Raw genomic sequence first — 13,852 nt, forward strand, 5'->3', positions numbered from 1 at the left:
AGAAGTGGGGTTGTTCAGCTGGAGAAGAGAAGGCTCTGGGGGAGACCTGAATGTAGCCCTTTAGAACTTGAAGGGTTTTATAACAAATGTGGGGACAGACTTTTTAGCATGGCCTGTTGCCATAGTGAAAGGGGCAATGATTTTAAACTGAAGGAGGGTCGATTAAGGTTGGATATAAGAAAGAAGTTATTTAAAACTAGGAGAAGTTTTTTATAATTGGAGTGGTGAGGCCCTGGCACAGCTTGCCCAGAGAAGCTGTGGCTGCCCCATTCCTGGAAGTGTCCGAGGCCAGGTTGGACAGGGCTTGGAGCAACCGGGATAGTGAAGGGTGTCCCTGCCCATGGCACGGAGGGTTGGAACGAGACGATCTTTAAGGTCCCTTCCAACCCAAACCAATCTGTGACTCTATGATTCTATAACTCAGCTTGGAGCAGGGAGACTCTGGGCCTCTCTGTGCTCTTTACCAAGAGCCTCAACGTCTTAAAAACTTCGGTTTCCATCATTCCCTGGTGGTGAGCGCTCACAAATGCTCTGCAGCGTGACGGCTGAGTAATGACCCCACCACATCTTAGCAACGACCCCGCACTTCAGGGCGATGGTGGAACGCCCGCACCCGCCCGTGCCGGCGGGGCGGAGAGAAGGCGGGGATGGGAGGGAGGGTCCCGCCCGCCCCGCTCCGCCCCGTCCATCCCCCGGCGGGGCGGGATGAGAGTCGGGCACTGCCGGGGACTGCACTCTATCCCGGGACAGCGGCGTGAGCCCCGAGCCCCCAGCCCGGCCCGGCCCCGCTCCCCCATCCCGAGCGAGCCCCGCGATGCTGGCGCCGGGCGGGCCCAGCCCCGCGCTGACCTGCGGGGCCGTGATGGTGACCGCCGTGCTCCTGCAGTCCGTCTGCGTGGCCGTCACCTTCCTCTACTTCACCAGCGAGCTCAAACAGGTCGGTGCGGGGGAACTGCGGCGGGGGGGACCCCGCGCTCCCCCTTCTGTCCCCGCAGGACGGACCGACCGCCGGGGGGCCGCGGGCTCGTATGGGCGGTGGGCGATGCGAGCGGCATCCGCGGCCGGGGGCTGAGTCCCCCGTGGGCTGAGCCCCCCTGGGCCGGGGCTGAGTCCCCCAAGGGTTGAGCCTCCCCCTGGGGCTGGGTTTACCCCCCACCCCGCTCCCCGCAGATAAAGAGCTCCGCTCCCCTCGCCCGCTCCTTTGTCTGGACCCGCCGTGGGCGTGCGCGGGGAAGGGAGTTCAAAGCAACAACGGCTGCAAAGTTTTCTTGCCTTAAAAAAAAACCAAAAAAAATCCAAACAAAACCACCAACCAAACAACAAAGTTATGCATTTTTTTTTCAGCGAAGAGGCAAATGTGTTTTTCATTAGCGCGTAAATTCTCCTTCTCACCGCTTTGCGCTGCCCGCCGGCGCTGCAGGAGCGCCGGGAGCGCTGGGAGGGCTGGACGGTCGGACAGGCACAGGGGGAAAGGGCTGAGGAAAGCTGAGGTGCCTTTTAGACGTATCCTGTAGGACGATACATAGTTCTAAGGCAGTGACTAACGCTAAAGGAACTGCACCAGACAGCAAACAACACTGAATTCCCCAGAATAACTTGTAAAATAGCAATTGTATAGTCTAGATGCTTTGGTCTCCTTGCAGCCACCCTTCTGGCCTGCTAGCTGCTGCTTAACTCTTTCCGCTCTGTGCTGCTTAGCTCTTTCTTCTCCTGGCTGCTTAACTCTTCTTGCAAGAGATCATGTGCACTCTAAGAAAGTTACATTTAGTTGATAGTCCCAGGATAGTTAATAGTCCCCTTTGTATGTGTAGCCCTGCTTTCCATGGACCCACTAGTACTTGGGATTTCCATGCGTATCTTACCCAAAATTTACTGCCCTGCTGTAAGTTGTATCAGTATGTTGCTCTTCCTGGCACAAAGGTAAAACTAACTGCAGGTAAGTGTTCTGCACATACACAACTTCAGAAAGCATTGCAGAAATGTAAGTTACTGTGCACTCAATAATGCATAATTAATTACATGATTATTAGTAATGTATGGTGTATATGCATTTGTTCCACATCAGATTTAATAGGCAGAGTCTTCTGAGATGTCAGAGTTCTCTGTGAGGCAAAGGATGTGCAGTATTGTACAGTATGAGCCAGTGCTCATACTTTGGAAATGTATAAAACAGATCTCCCTGTTATGACTGTCCCATATTTGGTCAAATGGGGGAGTCACAGAAATGTGTTGACTTTATGAAATCAGGCTACATAATGCTGCTAATGAAGAAAAATATATAAAGGTATCCTCATACCTTCATGCATACACTTCAGAGTCCTTTACTCACAAGCTTGCCAATCTAAGTAATTAGTAACCACACTTATCTTTCCCTTCCTTTTATTCAAACATGTACACCTGAGACACAACCACCTCTTGTGGTACTTGCCTAAAATACAACTCACCGTTTCTGAACAATAACAAGCCTGCATTTGGTGTGAAGGGCTGAATCTGTCGACACTAAATTTCTGCTGGGCTAAAAGCTAAGGTTGCTGCGTCTGGAGGGGGGTACCTTAAGCACACATTCCTGCATGTGCCATTTGGTGCACAATAAACAAGGAAAGAGCTTATCTGGAAGCACAGACTGCTACCCCACATCCACATGATGCATGTGGAATAAATCTCAAAAGATAAGCTGAGATTGTGGTCTGCCCATTTTTCTTCCCTTTGTTGTTCACAATACCTGCATTGCTGCATCTTCTCCAAATTACTGGTGGCTGCACAGACTGCAGATATTTCTAGCTTTGCAAAAAGCATGCTGAATAACTAGGAGGGTTTTTCCTCTACAGCTGTAGTGACCTGAGTTAGGACTAGGAGTATACCCATTTGTTGAACAGTTTTGCTTTAGGAGGAAGTGCTGAGACAATAAAGTTCACTATGCTTCAGGATATAGGGCTGCAAGGACAATATCCTCAGGCTTCCTTCTATTTCGAAAACAGTCTACTAACCACTCCTAGCATAGGAGACTTTACAAGATTCCTGCAGGACTTGTATTGTCAAAGGCTTCAGTACTATAGAAAACCTCATTTGAGTGAGTCTTAACAACAGCAATAATAACGTGCTGCTGCAAGGTTGCATTCCATGAGGATTTCAGACTGCATGCAAAATACTGTTCCAGTGCCAGGATAGTAAAGTTGTTTTGGGGAAAAGTGAGCAGGTAAGGAGGAGGCAGAAGCACAGGATTGTTTGCTTCCAGATGGGAGGGCAAATCTGAGAGCTGGGCTGTAACAGATCCGCCAAGAGAATAAACAGTAACTTCACAACTGCTTACGTTTTGCTTTTTTTTAAAACTCAAACACTTTGTTACTGAAGCTTGTATAGTTAAATCTGTCAGAGACCTTAGTTTTAAGTGCAGTTTTACTCAGTGAGCACATAATATTAATGGTTTTGAGTTCTTGAAACGTGATTTAAGAATGTCATAATACTCCTTGGCAAAGACACAGAAACCTTCACAAACACTCATAGTCGTGGCCCCTTTTCCTTCTGTTGCCTACAAAATACAAGTACTGGCTGAAGCTCAGCGGAGTCTGCTGCTGCAAACTGAAAGTGGGACTTTAAGGAGGTGAATTCTGCTTCTCTTCCTCATCCTGGAGCAGGAAAATCTCTCCCTAAGTGCCTTGTTTTCTAACAGACAGGAAAAGCATGGAGTATGGAGGAGGAGGTGACTCAGATCTGTTTGTTTCTTTCAATACCCCTGTCTCAAGGACAACTGAAACTTGTAGAATAAGTGTGCCTGTTTAGCAAACCAAACCAAGCTTCTTTAACACAACAGAAGTGAAATTTAAATGCTACGACCAGACCAGAATTCCATCTGAATGCTCTGCATGTTTGTTGCTGTTTCTCCCGAAGTCCCTGAAGTGCTTTGCTGGCTCAACAAGCCTGACCAGTCTGTAGCTGATGCAGCAGGAGCCCAGTTCCAGGGAAACAGGGACCGGGTGCTGGAGCCAGCACAGGTTCTGTGCTCCCACGTTAACCAACAGCGCCAGCTGGAGTCCTGTGTGTCACATCCACAGGGAGCTTGGGAAGAGCTTTCCACTAGGATATCATCTCTCCCAGTCAGATTCCCTTGGAGCCAACCAGAGTTTTGCCAATCTGTTAAAAACCCATTTCTCTTTATCAGTAAGTAAGTGTGTTTTCTCTGCGACTAGGCAATATAGACATGGGTCCATGTCACAAGTGCCCAGCATTATAATTATATTTGGACTCAAATGTTATTTCAGTTTTCTGGACTTTGTTCTGCACTATTAGGACAAGTGCAGTTATGGAGGGGCCCCAGACTGGATATGGGAAGGATTCGGTGTGGATATATAACAGCAAAGGTCTGGATTATAAATGGCATTGGCTGAAAAGACAGCATAGAAAATACCTTTAAGGTCTAGTATTTGATTTCATCCTCATTAATTTGTGGGGGAAAAGTCCCTTGTGCAAAAAAAATGTTTTTGATACAGAACTAGAGCAACTAAAGAGTTCACAACATTAGATTTGGGTATTGAATTTTCACAAAACCTATTTAGTTGAGTACTGGATATAAGATTTATGCCCATGGAGATAATGTAAGTATATTCTTGCATATTAGATATGCCATCCTAGTTAAATACATCAGATCAGGATGAATTACCCGTGTTGTTTATATGGTCCTACTTGCACCATGCTAGGAAATGCTTTAAAGAAAGGGAAGCATGTTCCTTACCATAGTGAATATAGTGACATACCACAGCTGAACATCTGCAAACACATCATGGGTGAAAAATCCTGGCTTTCCCTTCTGCTGCAGCTCCAGGACACGTACTCCAACAGCGGCATCGCTTGTCTCACCGGGGAGGAAATCGGAAATTCCATCCAAAACTTGGATGAAATTGAAAGCGAAGACAGAGAAGCTGATCCCTGCTGGCAAGTAAAGTGGCACCTGGGAAAGTTAATTAAAAAGGTATTCAGGAACACTGTGCTTGATGATATTACAGCTGAAAGAATCCTAATAGCAGAATAAAGGAGCCTCTCAGATTGTTTTATTGCAAAGCAACAGTCAGACCACAGCTTCAGCTGCAAAGCACTTGCACTGAAGACCAAAAAAACCCCTAACAGTGGTTTCACTACATTCATTAAATAATAAAGCAAAGACAATCAGCTTTTACTAAGTAGATTTCAGTGATAGAGGGGCTTGTCTGAAATATGTTAGGGTAGAAGTGTTTGACTCGAGCTTGCTTTCAACCTGACTGTGCAGATCATGGTGCTAGCAGAGCTGTCACTGCCCTTTTGGAAATAAAGGGAGATTGGGATGAGAAAATGAGATTAAATGTAACACAGGAGGAGGTACAAAGGTGCCTGAGGAATGGTCTAGTCATGAGCTGTGTAATGTAGTGGGAAAGAGCAAGAGAGCACAACAGTGTCAGGCACAGCACCTTCCCAGCGCACATTCAGAGAGAAGAAAATCATTCTGGCTGTAAAAATCAGAGAGGCTAAAATCTTCTGGAATGGTTTTCAAAATCCCATCTTCAGCACATAAACAATTCACTTCTGGCTGAAACTTACCTGGCAAATCTTGCAGCCCAAAACAGATCCTGTATTTGTGTTCGGAGATCTTGGCTCCTTTGGTGGAAGTTCTGCCAGTGAAGTCCCTGAACTTCTTAATAGAGAAAACATTGTTTTATTTGGTGGACATTTACACATCTAATACACTGACTAGCTCCCTGATTGCTTAAAAAAAGGTAGCCTGGGTGCCAGAGATAATAAATTACAACAATTATAATTATGATAATAGTAATAATAATAGGATAGTTAGTAAGTGGCAATACGGGGCCCGTGTTAAGTCACCCAGGTAAATCATCTCAAACCATCACCACACCTGCTGCAGCTCCACTGCCATTTGTAACCAAACTGGTTTGCTTCAGCAGTCAGCAAACAGTTGTAAAGGAGGGGAATGCACAAAGTAAGATGTGCTGCCTCACAGCTTAGGTAGATGGGTAGAGCTATAAAAATAAATTTAATTTCTCAGAGCTAAGACCCTACAAAAGTGCACACTGCCAAGTGTTCTGCAAATGGAAGCTGGTGCTCACAGTATTTCTTATTTGAGAGAAGCATGAGGGTCAGATTTTCCAATAATGTTGTGCCTAAGCTCTCCTGAAAATATTTTCCCGTATATTTCATTACATAAAACATAGAAATGGAGAAATACTTTATTACAAGAAATTAATAGGCTTTGCTTAATTTGCTTGTTGATCAAATCAAGAATACACTTTATTAATGAGTTTATAAGAGGAGTGTCTTTATCCTGCACCTGTCACCTTCAGCTGATAAACTAATTTCTTTTTTCTGTGTGTGTGTTGGCAGATGATGTTGAAAAGCTACGAGGAAAACATATCTGCAATCAACGGTATAATAATTTTATTATCTGTGACTAAAAGAAGCTGCTAGTGGTACCTGATGTGTAGCAACTCAAATTATTTTTAAGTGCAGAAAACTGACTAAAATCTTGTACTGGCATCAAGCCACCAAAAATATGGTTAGTTATTACTAGAATTAGTAATTTAGAAGCCAATTTTCAGGAGTCAAAAATATGGTCAAGTGGTTGGAGCAAGATAACCAAGGTGGATACAAAGGACTCAGCCTCTAGGCCTCAGTCCCATGGAGTTGTGGGGACATTTAAATGGTCTTCCCAGTGTCCCAGCTCCTGGAACAAACAGCACAGAGCTGCTGGATGCAGAGATCAGTTAAGGAATAGCTCTGCTGAAGCTCATACAGCTCTAAAGATGCTGGGCAAAAGCATTTCAATCTACAAGTGGAAGTTCAGAGTGAAAGGTAGGAATAATTAACCATAAAATGCAGTACTATGGGTTATTTTCTCTCTTGATGATTTGAAGGTGGGAGAAGGACAAAAAGAAGAACAAAGAGGCACATAAAGACATTTCAAGGAGAGCAAGAGCAAAAGAAGAATTTGAGCCTTATTGGCCAACATATAGCATTCAGTCTATGATTTAGTTAGTTAAAAACATGACGTACCTAATTCCTTAAAATCAAGTCAGATGGGACAGATGTGCTTCTAATGTTCTTGCTTTTGATGTGGGTTTTTTTTTCCTTGTCTTCCCTTAGCTGAAAGAACTCTGGCACTGCCACACACCGACAGGCAGCAGCCACGTGGTCCCATCCACAGGGTCGCGGCGCATCTGACGGGCAGCAACAACAGGAGGAGTTCCCTGTCCACACGCTGTAAGGGAAAACCTTCAAAACACCTCAAAGAACACAGAAATTACTCTCCCATTACTAGCTTCATGCTCACATATAGTTTTTAATACTTGTATTGAGTTAAGAGTAGGAAAGAAATCATAAAAAAGTCATCTTGTCCTGGACGTTGTTTTTCTCTGCTAATTCTCAAGAAACAGGGAGAAAGCCCGTTTCCTCTGGGTGCCTCCCTATTTTTTCTTTTGGAGCCTTCATTAGGGGAAAAAAATTAAATGTCCTTCTTCCTAATATTAAGTTTTCCTCTTTCTTTCCACTTCCTTCTGTTAGTTGGAGTCCCAGCTGCTATGGTGACAGATCTATTAGAAATGTGACAGGAGAGCTTTGACATTCAGGCCATGTTAATGAAGGGCTTGATAGGGTTTCTGCAGCTTCAGAGGGTATCAGACACTAATGGCTATTTTAACTTTGTTACTAAGTAATAACATCATTTTTTCTCTTATTTGGCGGCACAAAAATTAAAAAAGTAAAGAAAAGGCAGTTCATATTAATTCTTACATAAATCTCAGAGCTTACTTATGGACTGTCAGTTTGTTGTGAGAATGGATGTAATGAATCACTACGAAGAGTGGGTTTCCTTACTTTGTTATTAGCTAGTTTTTAAGTTAACATTTCTCTTTTTTTTTTTTTTTTTTCCCCCCAAGTAGATCTCTTGCCCAGAAGGGGGATCGGACATAAAATAAACTGGGAATCATCAAGGAAGACTCACTCTTTCCTTTACAACGTGGAGCTGAGAAATGGCGAGTTAGTGATACCCCAGACGGGCTTTTATTACATCTACTCACAAATTTACTTTCGCTTCCGTGAAAATGAGAACGAGGATTCAGATGTGTTGGGACAAATCAGGAACCCCAAACAGCTTGTCCAGTACATTTACAGACAGACTAATTACCCTGAGCCCATTTTGCTCATGAAAAGTGCAAGAACAAGCTGCTGGTCTAAGAAGGCGGAATATGGACTTTATTCCACCTACCAAGGTGGTGTGTTTCAGCTGAAAAGAGAGGACAGGATTTTTGTCTCTGTCAGTAACAGCGACTTAGTTGACATGGACAAAGAAGCAAGTTTTTTTGGAGCCTTTATGATCGGCTAAAAGACAAAAATCATGCCTCCAAAGGATCCGATTTTCCTATTCAGGACCCCTGCCCCACCAGTCTGGGGATGTGAGAGGGTTTCACACCCCACAGATGATACCTTTGGCCACAACCCCAGGCAGGTAAGAGATCACCACCAGCAGAGATGCTCCACAGCAGCTCACCTGCAGCAGGTGGGATGGCGGATGTTCCAGGTCCGGTTACTCAAGGCTGAGACTGGATATCAGATTCTACTTGTGGTCTCCACTGTGGGACCCTGTCTTGAATATCTCAGCTCCTGTATGGAGCCTTCATAAATACTGCTTCCCAAGTGCCCGTGGAAAAAAAAAAAAAGCTTTTGTTTGAACACGAGTTTTACAGAAGTTTAAAGACCATCAGAAAATCAGGCTGCACATCTTCATCTCATCTTTCAAAACACTTGAGCACCTAATTCATTTTAAGCACATGAACAGCCTGACTAAAGGTATCCACATGCTTAAAATTAAGTATTTGCTTAAGTGTTTTTTTAGGATCGTGTCTTGAGTAAACACATTAGTCTTGTCTTATTTAGGATATTGTACGTAAAAACAGCTGCTGAAATGGCATAGAAGAGCTTTTGAAATCAATCTGTTTCTTGATCAATGTATTGTAACAGTGACTATTTACTTAATTACTGTGCTGCAGACATTTCACCAGGCTTCCAATAAGTTCAGTAATGTACTGGCTGTTGCACTTGTTGACAGCAAGTACTTGATCCAGAAAAAAAAGTGGTTTTTTGTAAATAGTGAATTTTATGAGAAATTTGCCACAAATTAAGCATGACGTGGTTCTTCCATGTTTATTTGTACTGGCCTTATTTAGTAGGATGTAATTCAGAATAACACACCCCAATGACTAACATTTTTAGGAAAACAGGCACAACTATCCATACTTAAATGCTGCTTTTTAAAGTAATGCTGTTATGATTTGGTTCTGGTGGTTTTTTTTGGGGGGGTGTTGAAATTTTTTCATAGTTTTGTTAAATAATTTTTTTAAATGACCACTATATTCTTTTAACTCTTCGAGAAGAACCGTTCTATATTACAGAGATTTGAAAGTTCAAGTTCTATGGGCTGGATTCACAGTGTGAAATTACTAATGTAATCAGCACATCTGCAGCATTGTCAGAGCATCTGGAGCAACAGCAATTTGCACCATGAGTACATATTTTGCCCAGATTCACAGAAAAAAGGGGGGAAGAGAAGGTAAAAAAAAAAAAAAAAAAAAAAAAAGGAGGAAAAGGAAGACAGTTCTGCAAATGCCACTTTACATCAACAGAGTGATGCCAGTGTAAAGTCTGGTTGTCTGTTTTGAATGCACCAAGGTTGCCGTGGGAACCCTCACATTCACCTGCACGTTCTGGTAATCAAATCCCCGAGCAGCCCCTGCACATGGGCCCCACGAGTAAAGATGCTCGTTCATCCTACTACTCAGTCAACAAGAGGAAATTAATAGACACGAGCCCCTGCGTTTATTTTGCCATTCAGAAAAGAAGCTGTGTTGGTTGACTTAAATACCTCTGTTGGAGTAGCAAAAGAGGGAATTTCAGGGATATCCTCCTTTAGACAGGTTAGGGCAACGAAGCACACCACTGTAAGCCTGAAATAAAGAGTTGTAACTTTTGCCTGCTGGTTTAACAGTGTCACACACACTGTTTTCAGTGGTAAGCAAATATGTGAAATTCTTCACCATTTACTGATACGCTTTGGTTTGCCTCCTTTTGAAATCATCTGTTGCGACAGAGAACAGAAAATATTTTTGCGGTTTTCTTTCTGATTTCAGTATTTAATTCAGGAATTTTCTGCCTGCCAGAAAAGGCTGGGAGAACAGAGCCATTCCCTGCATACCTGTATGTCTGCTGTCTTGGAGAAATGACTTTTGTAGGTTCTCCTTGCAAATGGACAGAGCCTTCCAATCTCAGCACCGGACTGGCCCATGTTGTCAGGTTTGAGGTGGTTTTTTTTGAAATTTACTATATTAATAATTTTAAATTTTTTTTTAAAGACATGCTTTTTTTTAGGAACTTATTTGAATAGAAATTTATTTGAACTGTGAAAAAGTATTTCAGATTTACTGGTGGCAGCTTACAGTCAGAAACCCTACCCATGGCAAAGAGCCGATCTGTGTAATGTGGAGTCGTGGCTGCTAGATGGGACTGGAAGGATTCCATGGGGGACTCCACAAACCTGCAGCTGATGCTAAGACATACTATTACAAACAGATTTTCTTGCTCCATGTACTGTCCTTAACTCAATTTTAACACCATGTCTGCTGTCACTGGGGAGATGCTCCCTGGCTTTACCTTCCTTTGTTACCTAAATGTACATCTTTGTGGTCTCTGCGTGCAGAGCATAGCACAACAGGAAATACAGATAGTCATTGGAATAATCCAAAAGCATGCTTGACAGATATTGTCTTGGTGGGTCGTTATCAAGGAATATAAGACAGGACACGTGTGAAGAAGATTGGAAAAACATAGTAAGTTCTTTTTGTATCGTATCCTGAATCATGCCTTTCATCTCATTTTATGTTGGAATAGCAAATGTAGCAAATTTTTTATTTGTGGCTGTGGGTTGCATTAACGTATGAATATTGTAAATTTTTCTATATGCTTTTTATATAAAATGTTTTTACTAAATAGTTATTTAGTCTTGCGGTGATTATTGGTGTTTGTTATCCTATGGCTTCCACAACAACCCTGTCGTAAATAATTTCCCTGACATTGATTGCTATCAGATACAATCCATTAAATGCCACAAATGGTTGCAATGCAAAGGACAAAACTGCAAACCATTGAGCAATACCATGTTGTGTAATCCCATCTAACTGGCTTCCAGACCTCAGTTAGTGAACAGCATCTGGAAGCAGTATAAAAATGACCTTGTGAGCAGACAATACAAAATCTGAGCACTTCCTTTTAGGTTCTTCTCATGTTTCTGGGCTTTAGCAATTATTTAAGCACTGGGAATTTTTCTTTAGTAGGGAAATACCTGATCTTTACCCATACCAAACTACAGTAGAAGATATTTGTTCAGCCTGGAGATGAGAAGGCTCAGGAAGACCTAAAAGCATCTTCCGGGGCCTGTGGTGGGCTACAAGAGAGCTGAAGGGGGACTTTGGACAACGGCTTGTAGTGACAGGACAATGGGAAATGGCTTCACTCTGACAGAGGGCATGGTTAGATTGGGAAGCAGTTCTTCCCTGTGAGGGTGGGGAGGGCCTGGCACAGGTTGCCCAGAGAAGCTGTGGCTGCCCCATCCCTGCAAGTGTCCAAGGCCAGGTTGGACGGGGCTTGGAGCAACCTGGGCTAGTGGAAGGTGTCCCTGCCCATGGCAGGGGAGTTGGACCCACTGCACCAATGGACCCTGTTCTCTCTCCAGTTGGTGAATGAGTCCAATGAAGAGGGACAGGAATGCCCAGGGTGTGGCCTGGTGACACAGTGAGCTGAAGCACGGCAAAAAGCTGAGACTAAAACAGCTGCCTCTGAGTTAGTGACCTCAGAGCACAGCTTTGCTGATAATAAACCAGCACTGTTTTGAAGTCTGCTTGCAGATATCTACTGCCATATAAACAACTGTAAAGTAATTTGAGCCCACTCTGGGTTTTACATTATTAAGCTGGATTACCGCTGTTTCATCACTGCTCCTCACGGATGATGGTTGCTAAACCATAACCTTTGAAAGCATACACCAGGTGCTACCTTCTGTTCTAAAACACATTTATAATAGCAGGCAAAACACCCTTTGTCCCGGATATAATAAAAATACTGCATTTGCTTTTCTCTGGAGTTGTTGAAGGTGCATCAATTTAAAATGAAGCTGTACCTTGGAGTCTGTTTTCCGGTTTCTTCTTTTCTCCACAATAAACACATAATCATTCTATATTCAAAGCTTTCAGACATTTCCATGACAACAAAAAATGATATAAACAAGAATTAGAACATTATTGGAAGAGGAGATAATGGACAGAATGGAACATACAAGAGAGACCTCAAAACTCCATAAATAGAAACCCCCTTCTACTTCATCTCCAGTATTCAATACAGCTTTGAAGCTATTGAAGACAAACACCTATATTTTAAGAGTTCCATGAAAGGTAAATGTCCAGTATAATGTGGGGTTTATAATTATTTTTTAAATATCTGTCTTGTTCATATGTTCAGCTAGTGGATAAAACTGAATATAAAGTACTTAAATTCTGCCTCTTTCTGTCCATTTGTCTCATTCCAATAAGACCAGTAACTTCACTCTTACCTTGCTGGCAACATAAAACTAATGTTCTTGCAGCTGAGGGCTAACAGACAACTTTTGGGAGCCTAAAGCCATCTTCTCTCACAGCTCTTACCTCTTCTATCACACCGTCTGTACCACTGTCCTTTAGCATATGCAAAGCAGAGGCAGTAATCCATTATCGTGTAAAGTCTGTGGGATAGTTCTGGCCTGCAATTGCCAAAGAAATCAAAAAGAATTAGAAAACTAAACTGCTTTTCTTCTCTCTCAGATGACATTTTTTCTGGTCCTGTCCCTGTGCAGGAAAAGCAGCCAGAGAAGCCCTTGACCCTTAAAAGAAGGAAATCGATGTTGGTGGATTCAAACACAACTGCCAGGTCTGATCCAAGTGGCTCATCACTCAGCACACCAGGAATTAAGTGTTAAATCATTGCATTACAAGCTCAAGTTGTCTGGAGTACACAAACCTGGTGCTACCTCACTTTTGAACTTGATTTTGCCACACACCCCACAGTTACAGTATCATTTTAGTAAGGAATAAATGATTTTCCTAAAAAAAAAACAAGAAAAAAACCAAAAAAAAAAAAAAAAGGAAGTGATCATTTTTGACAAGATACATCTCAACAAAACCTGGAAGCATTTCATGAGAATGGAGGATGCTCTCTATATAGAAAAGTCACATTTATAACTTCAGGCCATTTTCTCTGGTAAATATCAACATCCTACAGCTGAAACCACTGGTTGGGGAAAAGAAATTGTTAAAAAAAAAAAAAAAAGAAAAAAATTATTTATGTAATTACAAAGTATTTGGCATCCTAACTACAGAGGCAGTCATTATCTCCATAATATATTGCAATGTCATGTAAATTAGATTGGGGACACAATTCTAATATGAACTGTGTGTTGGTGGCATAAAGCCCATGATTTTTTGTCATATAACACAACTCTATAGGCAACCAGATAGACAAAGTGAGAAGTACATTAGGCTCTTCCTCCTTTTCAACTGAAATTAATCTGTAGCCATCCCTCATAAAATTCAGCAACTGTTGAATAACTTCCTACAAAACTGTCTCACAGTTCAAGAGCAGGAATGATGAATACTGATCCCAGTGAGAATGCAAAAATATATCATCCAAATTAGGCTGTGGACAAGGCACTAAGGCTAATGCTTGCACGATTACAGAAAGCAAATTACAAAGAACATGCACAGGCAGAGTAACTTGGTGTTGTGTCACAGCACGC

The 13,852-nt window shown here is 42.6% G+C and overlaps 1 protein-coding gene across 2 annotated transcripts; it reads left to right on the forward strand.

Moving 5' to 3' along the window:
• Positions 1–742: 742 nt before the first annotated feature.
• On the forward strand, positions 743–11,001 carry TNFSF10 (TNF superfamily member 10). 2 transcript variants are annotated; one of them, XM_050308099.1, is made up of 5 exons: positions 743–937; positions 4,814–4,966; positions 6,367–6,409; positions 7,126–7,242; positions 7,917–11,001. In XM_050308099.1, the coding sequence occupies exons 1-5, from the start codon at positions 815–817 to the stop codon at positions 8,360–8,362; spliced, it is 882 nt and encodes a 293-aa protein (XP_050164056.1). In that variant the 5' UTR covers positions 743–814; the 3' UTR covers positions 8,363–11,001. The 2 variants fall into 2 exon arrangements, with proteins under 2 accessions (XP_050164056.1, XP_050164058.1); XM_050308101.1 differs by having other exon boundaries at positions 7,920–11,001.
• The last annotated feature ends 2,851 nt before the right edge of the window (positions 11,002–13,852 follow it).

Source organism: Myiozetetes cayanensis, unplaced genomic scaffold, assembly GCF_022539395.1.
Source record: "Myiozetetes cayanensis isolate MyiCay16 unplaced genomic scaffold, myiCay2020 scf13, whole genome shotgun sequence".
Taxonomy (NCBI): domain Eukaryota; kingdom Metazoa; phylum Chordata; class Aves; order Passeriformes; family Tyrannidae; genus Myiozetetes; species Myiozetetes cayanensis.